The sequence below is a fragment of the Callorhinus ursinus genome, unplaced genomic scaffold (assembly GCF_003265705.2).
Source record: "Callorhinus ursinus isolate GAN/ISIS: 27379988/994484 unplaced genomic scaffold, GSC_fseal_2.0 scaffold17, whole genome shotgun sequence".
NCBI classification, from domain to species: Eukaryota; Metazoa; Chordata; class Mammalia; order Carnivora; family Otariidae; genus Callorhinus; species Callorhinus ursinus.
Window position 1 is genome coordinate 39,243,629 of NW_027397079.1, and position 15,180 is coordinate 39,258,808.

A 15,180-nucleotide genomic window follows, 5' to 3' on the forward strand; every position below is an offset into this window, starting at 1 on the left:
AGAATTTCACCAGAAATTATGTAAAGATTTATTTGAATTAATTGAGTCACTAAATCAAATTAAACTTTTCTATGGAATCACACTACTTTGCAGAAATAGACAAAAAGCCAAAGCCAGTTTTCATTCATCACAAGGCAGCACCTCACAGCACTCTAGGTTACTCTATCCCAGTTGCTACAAGATTTTATTTACAGAGATATTATGGAAAGATTTTTAAATTAATGTCTGAAATTTCTTTTTTTTTAAATATTTTATTTATTTGAGAGAGAGAATGAGATAGAGAGAGTACATGATGGGGGGGAGGGTCAGAGGGAGAAGCAGACTCCCTGCTGAGCAGGGAGCCCGATGTGGGACTCGATCCCGAGACTCCAGGATCATGACTTGAGCTGAAGGCAGATGCTTGACCACCTGAGCCACCCAGGCACCCAAATGTCTGAAATTTCTGTTTGAATACAATAAGGAGTTGTCTTTATTTTGAAATCTTTACAGCTTTTTAGATTTTTTGGCATACTCTTAACCGCGCATGCTGTCGGTTGCCAGTCACTTGATTTCGACATAATAGTCCAGGACCACAGTCACAGCGCTGGAAGATTTCTGGAGCTTGAGCAGTATCTTTCTGCCCTCTCCTAGAGCACACCTCTCCCTCCAGGAGGACTGGCTTACAAATTTTAGTCCAGAAATGACGAGCACAGCAAAGTCCAGCTCCGCAGTCAAAAGTTCTAAGACATCTTTCTCCCTCTTGTCCTGTAACAAGATTTGTATGTGCTGTTGCAATAAAAGGGGAAAGTGGCATGTAGGGGGCTTGTAAGCTGGGGTGAAGGGTAGGATCTAGAACTGAAGGCCACAAAGTAAAAATAAAAGCAGCATGCAGGTCTCCCAGAGCTAGATCTTATGCCCAAAGTAGATGAAATGGAAATTTTAGCCCTACCTAATAGAATTTGTTTTATAAAGTTAAAACATTTTCAAAGAAAGATGAGATTTCCGGCCTTGGGGAATGAAATCAGTATCCCTTATCAGTGTTTTATTAAATGGGATTTATACAGACACAGACCATGACTTATAAAGGGGCTGCTTAACCTGGAGACACAAACTGGCCAATTCACTGCCTTCAGACATTCCAATTATTTTATGTCCAAGACTGGAATTTGAGACTACAATTTTGTAAAAAGCTTCATCTTAGTGAAGTTTGTATTTTGTCCGAGAATAAGAAGCTAAGGCACCTACTTTCATTTCTCTTTTATTTTGTATCCTGAAGACCAAGAAGGGGAAACCTCCATTTGTTAAATTACATACAATAAAAACATGTATGTGTAAAATTCACTTAAAGGTTTTTTTGCTAACCAGTTCATAATTATGGCTAGTCCCCTGTCCTCTTGACTGGCTGACTGCCTTATGCTACTCCCTACATGATCTTCCTAGCTATGGATGGAGAGAGATTAGAAACAGGACAGAAGGGCCCCTGGGTGGCTCAGTTGGTTAAGCGACAGCCTTTGGCTCAGGTCATGATCCCGGGGTCCTGGGATCGAGTCCCACATGGGGCTCCCGGCTCAGCGGGGAGCCTGCTTCTCCCTCTGACCCTCCCCCCTCTCATGCTGTTTCCCTCTCTCTCTCTCTCAAATAAAGAAATAAATAAAATCTTTAAAAAAAAAAAAACAGGACAAAATCCCTCTGTGTTTCTGAAGTGGGGAGGAATCAAGTCAGGTTCAGCCTATCCTTAATAGCCTAGGAGGAGGACATGTTCTTCTTTTTTAGGCTTTTATTTATTTGAGAGAGAGTGAGCACGAGCAGGGGGAGGGTCAGAGGGAGAGGGAAAGCAGGCTTCCCAATGAGCAGGGGCTCGATCCCAGGACCCATGAGATCATGACCTGAACTGTAGGCAGATGCTTAATGCACTGAGCCATCCAGGCGCCCCAAGAAATGTTTTCCTTTAAAAAAAACGAAAGTGCTCATAATGCTTCTCTTACCCTTACTGCCTTGTGATTTCTTAATATTTGGCTTCCTTTTGGGTTTGTTTTCCTGAATTGGATGCTCAGTTGTTCCTTTTGTGTGCACATCATCTTGGTCATCGATCTGCCTCTCCAACATTGGCGCTGCATCTTCCATTGTACAAACATCTGAGAGACAACCAGGTGTGGTTAGAATTACTAACTTCAAGGATTATGACCACAGACATGCTAATTATTACACTGTTACATAGTTTGGCAGTACCCCTGCCTTCAGTTTATATATAACTTTCATGATTTCTGGGACATATGCACTAAATATTTATATGCACATATGGCAAGGAAAGTAGTTAAGTAATTAGTGGAATCCAAGTGAAAATTAAAGAATTTGAAAGATTCCATCTTGAACCCTTCCTTTAAAATCATTATCTGTAAGTTGACAAAAATTATTGCCAGGAAATAAACTATTTTATTGCATTAAGAAAAGGCAGCTGCATAAATGACTTCAAGCGTGAATCCAGGAGACTTTCAGAGAGTGCCTATCTTGGAATATTCTAGCCTATGAGACTCAGATGCTGTTTTCAGTGGAAATCCACTGTTCTTGGAGCCGCGCCATGCTGCAAGGGTTTACAAGAGCTTACCGTTCACGCAGAGCGTCCCAGGGCAGCACATGGCCTGACGTTGGCACCTCCTTCGTAACCCACGACACGTAGCACAGAATGGCTTCTCATCTTGGGGTTTGAGGCAGAATTTTCTGGAACTGCAGTCCTTGTCAGACAGGCACTGTGAACCCTGTAAGGAAAAACTTGTCACAGGGCTGGGGAACCCAACAAGGTGTAAGAGGACTTCTAATCCAAAGTGGAAGGTGGAGGAAGCCAAGTCATAGTGGCACTGTGCATGTAGCGAAAGACCCTTGGTGGCACCTTAATTTTTCAATATAATCGTTTTCTACCACAAAGGGGAGATCAAATCTCCACTGACGAAACCTATGTGCTACAAAGGTTGTGTTCGAAAAATTGTCCTACTTTTAAAACTCAGGATTTCATTTTCTTGTGCTCTTTGTGAAAATGGAAGAAAATGCCTTCCCATGTGTGTCTTACAGATGATGATGAGATTTTGATGTATATCTATTACCTCGAGAAGCTGAGCCACATGTTGAGTACATATAGTGCTGGTGTTTGTGCCATTCCTATTTGATGTTTTTCCTCTAGTGGGTCACATCAACCCCTGCATCCATTTGCCAACTTGCCGCTCAGTGAGCCTTACCCCCGTGAACTGCCCCTTGCTCCCTTAGTGGCACTTTACCTTCCGAGCCCCGTGCACATCTGCAGAGCTCTTGATGTTGTTGAAGTCCAGAACCAGAGCTCCCAAGGGGGCGCAGAACCAGCTGAGCCCCAGCAAGACCACCACCGCCATCCTTTAATTGCCTCTCTGTGTCCTCCAAACTGGGCTGCTCTAAACCCCCAAGAGAGCAAAATGTAAACCCTTCAAGGTCGTCTGGAACTGCTTTTCCCGAAGGAGAAGCAAATCTTCGTCCCAGTAAGGTGTGTGAAACTATTTATACCAGATGTGCTCCCCATCTCTCTCCACCCCCCTCCTCCTTCATTTCCTTCCTCCTTACCGCACACAGGCTTCAACAAATCCCTTTAAATCTGTTTGATCAATAGTTCAAAACAAGGATTCAATAGAAGGAGAGAAGGGGCAGGGCCACAGCGGCTTCTCCTCCAGGGGTTGAATCCCTCTTAATTATTGCATATCAAAGTTAGTTCAAAGGGTTAGCAGAAGAGCAGGATGTCTGTATCAAAGGCAAACTCTGATAATCACCTGCATTTCCTACCTTCAGTAATCCTTTGCGGGTGGAGGGAGTCTGTTCTAAGATCTGTTTTCACAGCTAATTGTGCTCAAAGAAAGAATGAATCATATTGGCCAATATGGTTGTAGAGGATGCCAAAAACTAATGAGTTACAAAATATCCTGAGAAGCTTTAAACTCTGCTTCAGATAGTGAAGACAGATAGAAAAGAGAGAAAATGCCTTCTGATTAGCTCTGGCATCCAGATGTAAAAATCCCAATAGCTTAAAAGCTGTGAACACAATAGCACCTGTTCTGATTCAGTGTCAATTGGCAAATAATCCTTCCTAAACTGCAAATTGAACCGTTTGAAGCCAGGGTTACTTAATTAGGAAAATAATGAGATTTATAACAATCCTCCCCCTCCTTTTCTTGATGGTGGGGACAACCGCAGAAAGCCCATTTTATGTAGATTCATACAATTCGATAGGAAGGGTCAGAAGCATTTTATGTGCAGTGTATTTAATTTGTATTGCATTGTGTTAAATGGACTTGAGAAGAACAGGTCTCCACTTCTCTAGCTGATTTCAGGTGGCATTTCATTCATTTTCAATTTTCCTAATTTGACTTTTTAAAAACATCTGCTTCTGCTTCATCCCGTTTTGTCTCCTTGATTTTCAGCCAGACTGTTAGAAAAGTCAAATCATTTAGACCCGTGCTCATCACTGCCTAAGTATTTTAGTGGTAGAACAATCTAGATCTGGGTCAAAACATTTTTTTCCCCTCACTTCTTGGTTTCATTGTTCTCAGTGTAGATTCACCCTGGTATCTCAGGTGTGAGCTGCTGTAATACTCAGTGGTGGGCACCATGTCTGGCCGGCTCAATTGGAAGGGTGTGCAACTCTTCATCTTGGGGTAATGAGTTAAGCCACATGTTGGGTGTAGAGATTACTTAAATAATAAATAAATAAATATCTAAAAATGCAGGAATGCCTGGCTGGCTCAGTTGGTGGAGCATGTGACTTTTGATCTGGGAGCTGTGGGTTTGAGTCCTATGTTGGATATAGAGATTACTTAAAAATAAAATCTTTAATAACAACAACAAAATCTAAAAATGCATAGTTTCTAAGCCATAAATGGCACTCTTGGTATTCTTGGGTCTTCCTCCAGAACATCAGCCCACTGAAATGTATCTCAACACTCTGTGCAACAGGAACGTTCCCAGTCCTGAGTAATGGCTGGTGCCATTTAACAGCGGGTGAGCTGAGGCTTCCTTCCCTTGGTTCTCTACCTTGGGTTGGGCTGCTTGTCCATCACTCAAATGGTGCATGGGAGTTACTTCTTCGGCAAGTAGTCCTTTTTTTTTTTTTTTTTGTGCTACAACTGAAAACATCAAACATCCTTTGAGAGTATGATAAGCCTGGTGACTAGGTGTGTTACAGGATTTATTTTGAAGTTGGACAATTATGGCCAAGGATAAAGGAGAGAGCCCCAGGGTTCCCTCTCTGCTGGGGATCTTTGCTTCCTGTTACCTAACTGAAGAGAGAATATCAGGGCACCAAAGGCCTCTGTCAATAAACACAGACAAAAGGACTGACGGGAAATCCTGTGACACAGCAGAAACATTCATTGAGCACTTCGTATGTAGCAGAACCTCTGGTTAGATGTTGGGAATAACAAATAAAACACAGTCCTTGGCCCTGAGGAGCTAGTGTCCAGTCAGAAGACACATAATATATCTAGGGATGATTCCAATATATTATAACAAGCGCTAAAATAAAGGCATAAATGCGGGGCTGGGGGATCACAGAGGAGGGCGTGACTAGACCTTCTGGAGAAGTAAAGAAATGCGTCTACAGAGGAGGTACAATTTGAGCTGGGTTTTGTGGGATGAGTAGGAGTTTCCTGGGTTGAGAAGTAGGGAATGGTCTCACTCCAGGCTCAGAGGGTGAAGCATGTGGAGGGGCAGAGAGATGCACTTCAGCTCTAGGGAGAGATTCTGTGCGGCTGGGGCAGGTGCGGCTGGGGCAGGTGGTGGAGAGATGAGGTGAGGCTGAACGATGAAGAGCCTGATACACCGTGCCAAGAAAACTGGGTTTTATTCCACATGCAGCATAAAGTCATCAGAGACATTGAAGCTTGAAAGCGGCATGACCTAGACTGCTTCTTCAGAGAGTGGTGCCGGTGACAGTGTGGAACTGGGGTTGTGGTGGGTGAAAGTGGATGCTGGGCCGTCACTCAGATGTAACTGCCCAGATGAGGAGGAGGAGGGCCAACTTCAGGCAGGGGCACAGTGGCCACGAGAACCCAGCAAAGGGTGGGATTTCGAAGTGGAACCCCAATCAGTTGATGTGGGAGGTGGGGAGTGAGTGGGGCAGAGGGGCTGAGAGAACATGGCCGTTTCTAATTTCACATCCCTGGGTGGACGGTTGTGGCGCAAAAGCTGAGAATTCAGGATGAAGAGCAGGTGAGGGGAGGCGGGGTGACAGGTGGCCATGAAGAAAGCTGTCCAGATCCTCAAGTTTTGGCTAGATCTCTGAGGTACTTTCCATGAGCGATGCTCTCCATCTTGCCTCCTGCAGACAGAGGGTATGAGAGGGTGCAGACATTAGACCCCAGGGGGTCACGTATAGGGCATGGAATGAGACAGAAAAGCAGACGTCTCTGTCTCTGTCTCTCTCTGCGCTGGGAGAGTATGGGATTTGGGGTCAGGCTGGCCTGGTCTGATCACAAGACTGGATTCTCCTGTGTCCCCACAACACCCACCGCCCCCGTGCAATCCATCCACCTACTGGTCATGGAACTTGCAAAGCTCTATTGTGATTGTCTGCTTATTTGTCTCTCCAGCTAGAGGATAAACTCTGTGGGGGCAGGGCCATAGTTGATTCATCTTGATAACCTCATGCGTCGAGTGCCTGGCTCTCAGTAGAAGCTCCATACAATTTTTATGTGATATATGGATACACAAATAAATGTATAGTAACTTTGGGGCGTTGGGCAAGTTACTTCAGCTTTTGGGGCTGCAACCGCCCCCCCGCAACCAGAAGCTGGCACTACCTCCTCCATAATGACCACATTTTGAGGATTCAATGTGGGAATACATGTGCAGGGCCTGGTACAGTGGCTGGCATTGATAACACTCTAAACAAGTGTCTTTTACCTCTTTTCTAGGCCAGAACTTTCCATTGTCACATAAACTTCAGTACCAGCATAACACATGGCCCTTCCATGGCAGGCTCTCCACAGATCTTTGTTTGAGCCAACTCACCAAGGATAACTCTCCCCTAACCTGAGGCCTTATTTGGCAACAGGGCCACTATTTCTAGGTCTCCTAAAAAGCTGGAGCAGTTTTGAGGAAAGTAAGAATGTGAATTCTTGTGTGGAATTTTAAGAAACAAAACAGAAGATCATAGGGGAAGGGAGGGAAAAATAAAATAAGATGAAATCAGAGAGGGAAACAAACCACGAGAGACTCTTAACCCTGGGAAACAAACAGGGCTGTTGGAGGGGAGGGGCCACTGGGGGATGGGCATTAAGGAGGGCAGGCGATGTGATGAGCACCGGGTGTTATATGCAACCGATGAATCACTGACCTGATAAATACACTACATGTTAATTGAATTTAAATAAAATAAATTAAAAAAAAAGAAGAATGTGAGGTCTCCCTGGAAAAGGGCTTTTGGTACATTTTCAAATCTGCCAAGGCTGCTGGCTCATTAATAATCACGGCGTTCCTCAGCTGGGATGCCAGCAACCGAAATGAGAACGGAGATGCCCCTTTGGCAGTATTTACTGTGAAGCTGCTTCTCAATTATTTGGGGATTAGAGATCATGGGGCAGTAGAAGAGGATGGCAGGGAGGAGACAGCTTTACAAGCGTGTCTGCGTCACAGGCGTTCTCTCTGCTCCTACGTCAGGGCACCAAAGCTCACAAAGGCAGACTGTGTCGGCAGAGTTCTTGCAGAGGGCACCCCGTGCGCCCCCCGGGGCCTCCCGGGTCGCCGTGGTTGCCTCTCCAGGAGACCCTAGGAGCTCTGTCCGCTGCAGAGCAAAGCAACCCTCCCCTGCAGTTTTGGCCCAGATCCTGCCATCTGGACGCCCCCTGGCAGGGATTAGGGGTTAACTGAAAGTCTCAGGCTGATCCTCTTAGTTCCACACTGAGCATCCGGGCCAAAGGACCATTCGGATGGAGCAATATGGACTGAGCTCAGAAGAGGTGAAAATTCCCAGCGCGGTTCCCGCGGGCCCCCGCCTCAGCTCTGTGGGTCTGCTGCGCCCTGCCCCCCGCGGGTGCCCCCGCAGCACCCGCAGGCTGCTGTGTGAGAGCCGACACCTGCATCCTCCCGAAGGACAGTGCTCTGGGTCAAGTCGAAGGCAGAGTGTCAGAACCCATGATTTATATGCACTTAGGAATGGAAATTTCTATTTGTTATGGCTCCTGTGTCAAAACCAGTTTGATTTCCATAAATTTTGCTTTCCTTAAAAGAAAATCAAAGTGGCTGAAACAAGCAGGCCTTTGGCAGAATCTCACAGGAAATGTTCAATAAAATAAAAGATGAGAGGGGCATGTCGAGAGGAGAAAAAGATCGCAGGTTATAATCACAGAGTGGCTGTAAACATTAGGGTTTAGTGAGGTGAGGTCAGGAGGTAAAGCAAACTGCTTGCAACCACAGAGGAGGAGTCTGTCAGATGTCCTGCAACTAAGCCTAGGGGGGCAGCACCTGGAGGCAGCAGGGTGGAGGCGGGGGAGATGGTTCTGGCCTCGTCCCTGATGGTGTGGCCACTCAGCTGAGGTCCTCTTGTAGGCCAGTGTCCTGGGAGTGTAGGGTGGGGTCCCTGGCCACCATGTGGCTCAGCCCCAGGAGACACCGTTCAGCCGCTAGTCTCTGTGAATTGCCCCCTTTGGAGCCGCCCCACACGTGGTGCTGGGGACCTCCCTTTTCTAGAGGGCAACAGCCTCAGAGCTCTGACTCGGCTCCAGGCATCTAGCCAGGAGCACTCCAGGTGTCCACAAGCTTCCCTCTTCAAGGATAGGCTCTGCCTTCCCTCTACTTAAAAAAATTAGATGAGGTTGTGTGTGACTTCATAAAGCCAAATGCCTCTCCACCCTACCTTGTTCCCCGGGCACTTTCCATACTTTTCTCAGTCCGTTTGGGCTGCTACAACAAAAACACCACAGACTAGGGGGGCTGATAAGCAACAGAAATTGATTTCTCACAGGCCTGGAGGCTGGAGGTCCAAAATCAGGGTGCCCAAACGGGCAGGTTCAGGCCTGGTTCCTGGCTCCTAAGTGGCTGTCTCATGAGGTAGAAGGAGAGAGAACGCTCTCTGGGCTCTCAAAAGAGAGGACACGAATCCCATTCATGAGGGCTTCACCCGCACCCCAGCACCTCCCCAAGGCCCCACCTCCTAAACCTACCCCATCAGGCATCAAGATTTCTACAGAGGAATTTGGAGAGGATGCAGTCAGACCATAAGCAATACTCTTCTTCCTCTGTACCCTGTCATGGCCGACATACCATGTTGCACAAAATGGCGGGGAGGGGCAGGGAGTGTGACTACAGACGCTACTGTGAAAAGGCAAGAAAAAATGAAAAAGCTGACCATGTCTCAATACATATTAGTCGGAAAAGGTAACGGCGCCCTCCCTGGGTCAGTGAAGGAGTCAGCGAGCTAGAGGACGTGTGCGTACTTGGGGGACCTGTGGCAGGGCTGCTCCGGCCCTGTGGCGCGTGTCCTTCCATCCATGCCACCGTGTTCCCCAGCGGCAGTCTATTGAGCACGCGTAAATATTTTGTTTTTACCTGAATGATATTTACGTTTCTAGAGTAGTTTACAACTGACTTCTTGAGGCCCTTTCAGCCTTTTGGTTGCCTGCGGCCTCTTCCTGGACAAACCAGGTTCCGCCGTCTTTTGCTCGAGACCCTAAGATGCAGACCAAACTAGGTCGGATTCTTTTCCCTCAAAAGTAGGAGGTGACTCCCGCGGCAATAGGAGACCCCAAACCTTCCTGGAGTCCCAATTCCGAAGAAGCACATTTTTAAAAAATGGGTGGCTGTCGTGATTGTAGCTAACAATACTGTGCTGTGTACATGGAGAGCTTTAGTGTCCTCACCATAACAACAGCAAGATGGTTATTAGGTGAGATAAAGGATGTGTTTACTAACCCGACTGTGGTAAACATTTGCCATAAATACGTGTTATCAAATCATCACATTGTACTCCTTAAACTTACACAGTGTTATATGTCAATTATATCTTAGTGACACTAGAAAAAAAAAGCCCAGCCATGAGTTCTGCACACATGAGCTCTGGAATCCCCTTGTGGAGGGGGGAAGCTGCGTGCTTTGAATTTCCCTGGGGTGTTCTCCAGGGGGCCTGCCTGGTTCTAGTATCCCTCCCCATGAGAGTCACCCTTCCAGGGAAAGTCTTCATGTGGTTACTCCATGTCCCCGGGTGTTGTGATGTATCTGACTCACAGGGTGTGATCTAGCCTCCTCTGGCCAGGCTCCTACCCTGGATGTACCCTGGAGGTGGTCCAAGCCTCCTCACAACTTTGGTCAAAGAAAGCTATCTGTGCCTGGAGCCCTCTGGGTGGGCCCCATTTGACCAGGAGTTTACTTCTGGAGGTCCCCATTTTAAAAATGAAGACACCGAGGTTCAGAGAGGTCAAGTAATTTGCCCCTGCATACAGCTAGTGAGTTGCAGGTAGATGTAGAATTTGAACATCAGTTTTCTCTCTCTTTTTTTTTTTAAGATTTTATTTATTTATTTGACAGAGAGAGACACAGCAAAAGAGGGAACACAAGCAGGGGGAGTGGGAGAGGGAGAAGCAGGCTCCCGTGCAGCAGGGAGCCCTGACCTGGGGCTCGATCCCAGGACCCAGGGACCATGACCTGAGCCGAAGCCAGACGCTTAACGACTAAGCCACCCAGGCGCCCCTGAACAAACATCAGTTTTCTGGTTCCAAAGTTTATTTTTTCCTCTATGCCACACTACACTGCTTGCTACCTGAAGTCCCCAAATGTCAAATCACTTGAAACAGAGCTATATATTCACTGAGAAATAAAATCACAGGGAACACTGCCTGTTGCCATATTTGGGTTACATACAACCGTAGGACTATGTCATCTTTCCCCTAAATTATCCTTTCTGGAAATGTGATTATAGTGGTTAAGATTAAATAACTTGAAGGTTGTGTCAGCCAGGCTGTCCCCTAATCTATATGTGGTACGTTGACGAAACTGGTTTCCTCACAAAGACAACTTGGAAAGATTTAAGGGTGCCCTTTTGACATTCAACATAGACCCTGACTCTGGTAGGGCAGCCCCTAGACACACCATTCAATCCTGTAGGATTCATAACTGTGTTCAAACCTTGTGAAGAATTTGGATGAAGCCCCCCGGGGAGCAAGAGGAGGGCTGGGTTCATCACCCTGACACAAACCCAAGCCCAGCACGCTAGCCGGTTTAGCTTTGCTTTCACTTTGATTCCTTGCGCCCTCTTGTGGTCAAGTGAAGTGGGCACTCAGAAGGCCCAATGGAAATTCCAGGTACTCCATTCATTCCAGAGGCGGTTCCCAATTTTTGGTGGAAATTCCCTATGGAACAGTACTTCCCCTCATAAACCTCAGTTCTTCCCCACCTTATGAGAGTGACCTTAACTTTTCTAATTATAACTGAAAAACATGTTTCCAAATTTAAAAATTCTGTAAAATACAGTAAAGTGTAAAGAAGAAAATAAAAGTCACGTATACTCTGACTCAGCGGAGACAGTCACTGTCAAATTTTGGTAAATTATCCCAATTTCTTTCTATGCAGGTACATATACACATATACATATAGCATTTATTTATTTAATATACAATATAATCAATCTATCACCAGCTCCAGAACTAGCCATTACTAATGCCTACACCTCCCCATGTGAACAACCTCCAACCCGTTGCCCTGTCTCCCCAGCACTGATGTTTCTGGTTATCATTCCAACGTTTCTTCTTTTAAAGCTTTTATTTACTGGGTCCTAGGATCGAGTCCCGCATTGGGCTCCCTGCCGCTCCCTCTGCTTGTGCTCTCTCTCTGACAAATAAATAAATAAAATCTTAAAAAAATAAAACTAAAAAATATTTATTTGACAGGGGAAGGGGCAGAGAGAGAGAGGGAGAGGCAGACTCCCCTGCTGAGCAGGGAGCCAGATGTGGGGCTCCATCCGGGGATCATGACCTGAGCCGAAAGCAGACGCTTAACTGACTGTTATCCAGGTGCCCCTCCATTGCTTCGTCTTAAAGTAAAATTACAACACACACACACACAGCTTGAGGTTACACTGTATTTACTTTTGCTTCCTCCTCTTTGTTTTTCATTGAACCTTCCCTCAGATCATCAAATATTAATCGGAACATTTGGCTGTACTATAACCCCGAATGTGGGTGTATTATAGTTTATTTAGTGAATCCTGTAAATGTTGACCATTTTGATTGTTTTTAAAATTTTGCTATTCTAAATCATTCAAGCTATTTAAGGGAAATCTTTGCACACATCCATGATTGTTTCCTTGAGACAAGACCCTAGAGATGGAATTTCGGGGTATGGTGTATTGACATCTTTGATCACTCTGCCCCCCTGCACTGGAAGCTGTTCCCCTGTTGTCCACCTAAGTCATTCTGAGACATCACTTCCTCGGGAGCAGCCTTCGGTCCCCTCCCCCAGCACACTGAGGGGCTTTCACCACTGGGTCCCTCTGTGCCCTGCAGCCTCCCTGTAGAAGGCCAAAAGACATGGTTTGCACCTCCTCCTCTTCAAAGATGCCTTCAGCTGCTCAGTAACTAGGGGATCCTCACCCCTCATCAGAATTTTGGAGTCCTTGAAAACAAACAAGTGAGCCCTTTTGCTTTAATGAAAAGAAACAGGAAATTAAATAATACCACTGGCTTCAGAATCTTATTTTTTATAGTTAGTGTAATTGAACTACCAAATCTTCATAGTGGGGCCTCTGCTCTTCAGTTGTTTTTCATTTCTGAGGGTAAAACTGTACTAACCTTCTGAGATTTTTCTTTCAAAAAGGTAATGGAGGCAGATCAGCAGGCTGTCTTGACTACAGCAGGTAACTTGTACTGGAAAACTGCTCACCCTCAAGGTGACATGGGCCTCTGGACCCAGACAGCACTGACACGTAGGGCTGTTTCCTCCTACATCAGCTCTGAGCATGGTGCCCTGCCCATAGAAAGTGCTTAACAAATGTCTCACCCATGAAGGAGTCTAAAATCCCTTCCCTGCTCTAAAATCCTGGTTCTAGAGACTTTATAGGAGAAGAATGCAATGTTACTAGGATTTGGACTGGGGAGGTCCCAAGGGTTTAGATCCCAGTATGAGTGGGGGAATGAGAACTGGCTGTAGTTTCAAGGTGGTCAAGGCCAGGGTCTTGCTATGGACATTGAGCATGAACCTGGATCAGGCTAAGTTGACAGGGCCAGAGGGATATGAAGCAAAGGAAGGATCTCCTCGATGGCAGGTGTTCTCCTTAACACTTTCTTTCATCACCTTCCTGAGAAAGTCTCTCCACATGACCTAGGATTGTTGTTGTCAGGTCCTTTCAGAAGAGAGATCTTTGGATAACAGAAGCTGAGGGAAGGAATGTTGCCAAATTCCCATTCAAGTGCTCTTTATAATAGCCTTTAATGGCCTGCTGTATCTGACACAGGCCGGGTCTGTGCCAAAGCACAGGCTGAAGTGTGGCCCTAATATATGTACGTGTGCATATATGTGTATATGTGTGTGTGTGTGCACATAAAATTTTGTGTAACTTTTAAACTCTTACAGCATATTCATTTTCATCTGTTATTAACTAATGAACATTTTCCATATGCCAGGTAGATTGTTACATGCTATAGATACTTTATTTTATTTATTATCCACTCAATCCTTTGAAGTAAATATTATGTATTTCTATTTCACAGAGGTAGAGACTGAGACATAGAGAAGTTAAGTTGCTTGCCTAAGAACAAAGAGTTGGCCCATCTAGGATACAAACTCAGCCTCTTTGGAATCCAAAGCTCATTTTATTTAGCCTACTAAGTTATACTGCTTTGCTTATTATATTTATCATATTCTGCCTCATCCAACAGGTATTTATTTGTCCAAGTCCTACATTATGAGTCCTTTGGGAGCATTTATCTTACTTGTCTATTAGCCTGAAATGCCTTACACACACCAGGCAAATAATGATATCTGCCTACTGACTCAAGTAGCAACTTGTAGACTGGACATCAATAACTTTGTGGGGTTTTCTCCCCAACTTTTATTTTGAAAACTATAAAACTTACAGGAAAGTTTCAAGAATAATACAACGAACACCCATATATCCTCCACCTAGAATCACCAATTGTTAGTTTTATACATTTTTTTGTCTTTTCTTTAAACCATTTGAATTAGTTGCAGATACATGCTATCTCACTCCTAAATATTTTAGCATACATCTCCTAAAAACAAGGCTATTTCTGCATAACCAAGATACGAATATAAACATCAGAAAACCATACATTGTTGCGATAGTAACATAATGAAGTCAAATTTTCTCAATTATGCCAATAATGTTTCTCAATAGCTGTTTCTTGTTTTTTTGACCCAGGTTTCAATTTAGGATCACATTGCTTGCAGTGCCATTCCTTTCTTTTGTCTCCTTTAATCTAGACCAGTTCGTTAGCCTTTTTCTTAATCTTTCATGAAATTTACATTTTAGAAGAGACCCAGCGGTTGTTTTGCAGAATGTCCCTCAATTTGGATTTGTCTGATTGTTTCCTCATGAAGAGAGACACACCTTTAGCAAGAATAATACCTTTGTGTCCTCTGTACCATCCCTGGTGATGTTAAGTTTGATTACTTGGTTAAGGGTGACTTCTTTGATGTGAAGTTACTCTTTTTCTTTAGTAAGGAATCTGTAGGCTGATACTTTGGAACTGTATGACTATCTTCAAATGTCTAGCATCTATTGATATTTTTTGCCTGAAACTGGTGGATCCAGAGTGGTGATTTTCTCTTTCTATAGTTTCTATATTTATTAGTTGGTATTCTCTAAGGAAGAGCTTTCTCTCCTCCATCTCCTCCCTCCCTTTGAATTATAATCTATCGCTACCTGAGTGATCTTGAATAAGTCACGTCACTTACCCCTGGGGGCCCCGTTTACTCATCCTTAAGATGAGATAACCTAAGGGTCACATTCTTGAATTTTAGTCAGTCGGAGATGAAATTCCCATAAAGATCTGCTCGGCATCTGAACGAAACGCGCCAGGCCACAGCATCCATCAGTTGCGTCCCAGGTCCTCTCCGCCCGCCTCGCCCGCAGCCCCTCCCATAGCAACAGTAACTAGTAACCTCCGGGCGTTATCGCGAGAACGAGCCCCTTCAGGGATAGAGGTGCGGTCCCCCAGGCCTCTTCTCCTACGTCAACTC

The 15,180-nt window shown here is 45.1% G+C and overlaps 1 protein-coding gene across 1 annotated transcript; it reads right to left on the bottom strand.

The window, feature by feature from the left end:
• Nucleotides 1-386: 386 nt before the first annotated feature.
• Nucleotides 387-15,025, bottom strand: DKK4 (dickkopf WNT signaling pathway inhibitor 4). Its single transcript, XM_025886322.2, has 5 exons — nt 14,896-15,025; nt 3,249-3,398; nt 2,585-2,735; nt 1,965-2,114; nt 387-744 (listed from the first exon to the last, which is right to left on the bottom strand). The coding sequence occupies exons 2-5, from the start codon at nt 3,357-3,359 to the stop codon at nt 494-496; spliced, it is 663 nt and encodes a 220-aa protein (XP_025742107.1). The 5' UTR covers nt 3,360-3,398; nt 14,896-15,025; the 3' UTR covers nt 387-493.
• Between the last annotated feature and the right edge of the window lie 155 nt (nt 15,026-15,180).

Coding starts and splice junctions, on each gene's coding strand:
- DKK4 (XM_025886322.2), bottom strand. CDS start 3,359: ATGGCGGTGGTGGTCTTGCTGGGGCTCAGCTGGTTCTGCGCCCCCTTG. Junction 2,736..3,248: donor ATGTGCACGGGGCTCGGAAG/GTAAAGTGCCAC, acceptor TTTTCCTTACAG/GGTTCACAGTGCCTGTCTGA. Junction 2,115..2,584: donor TGGGACGCTCTGCGTGAACG/GTAAGCTCTTGT, acceptor GTTGTCTCTCAG/ATGTTTGTACAATGGAAGAT.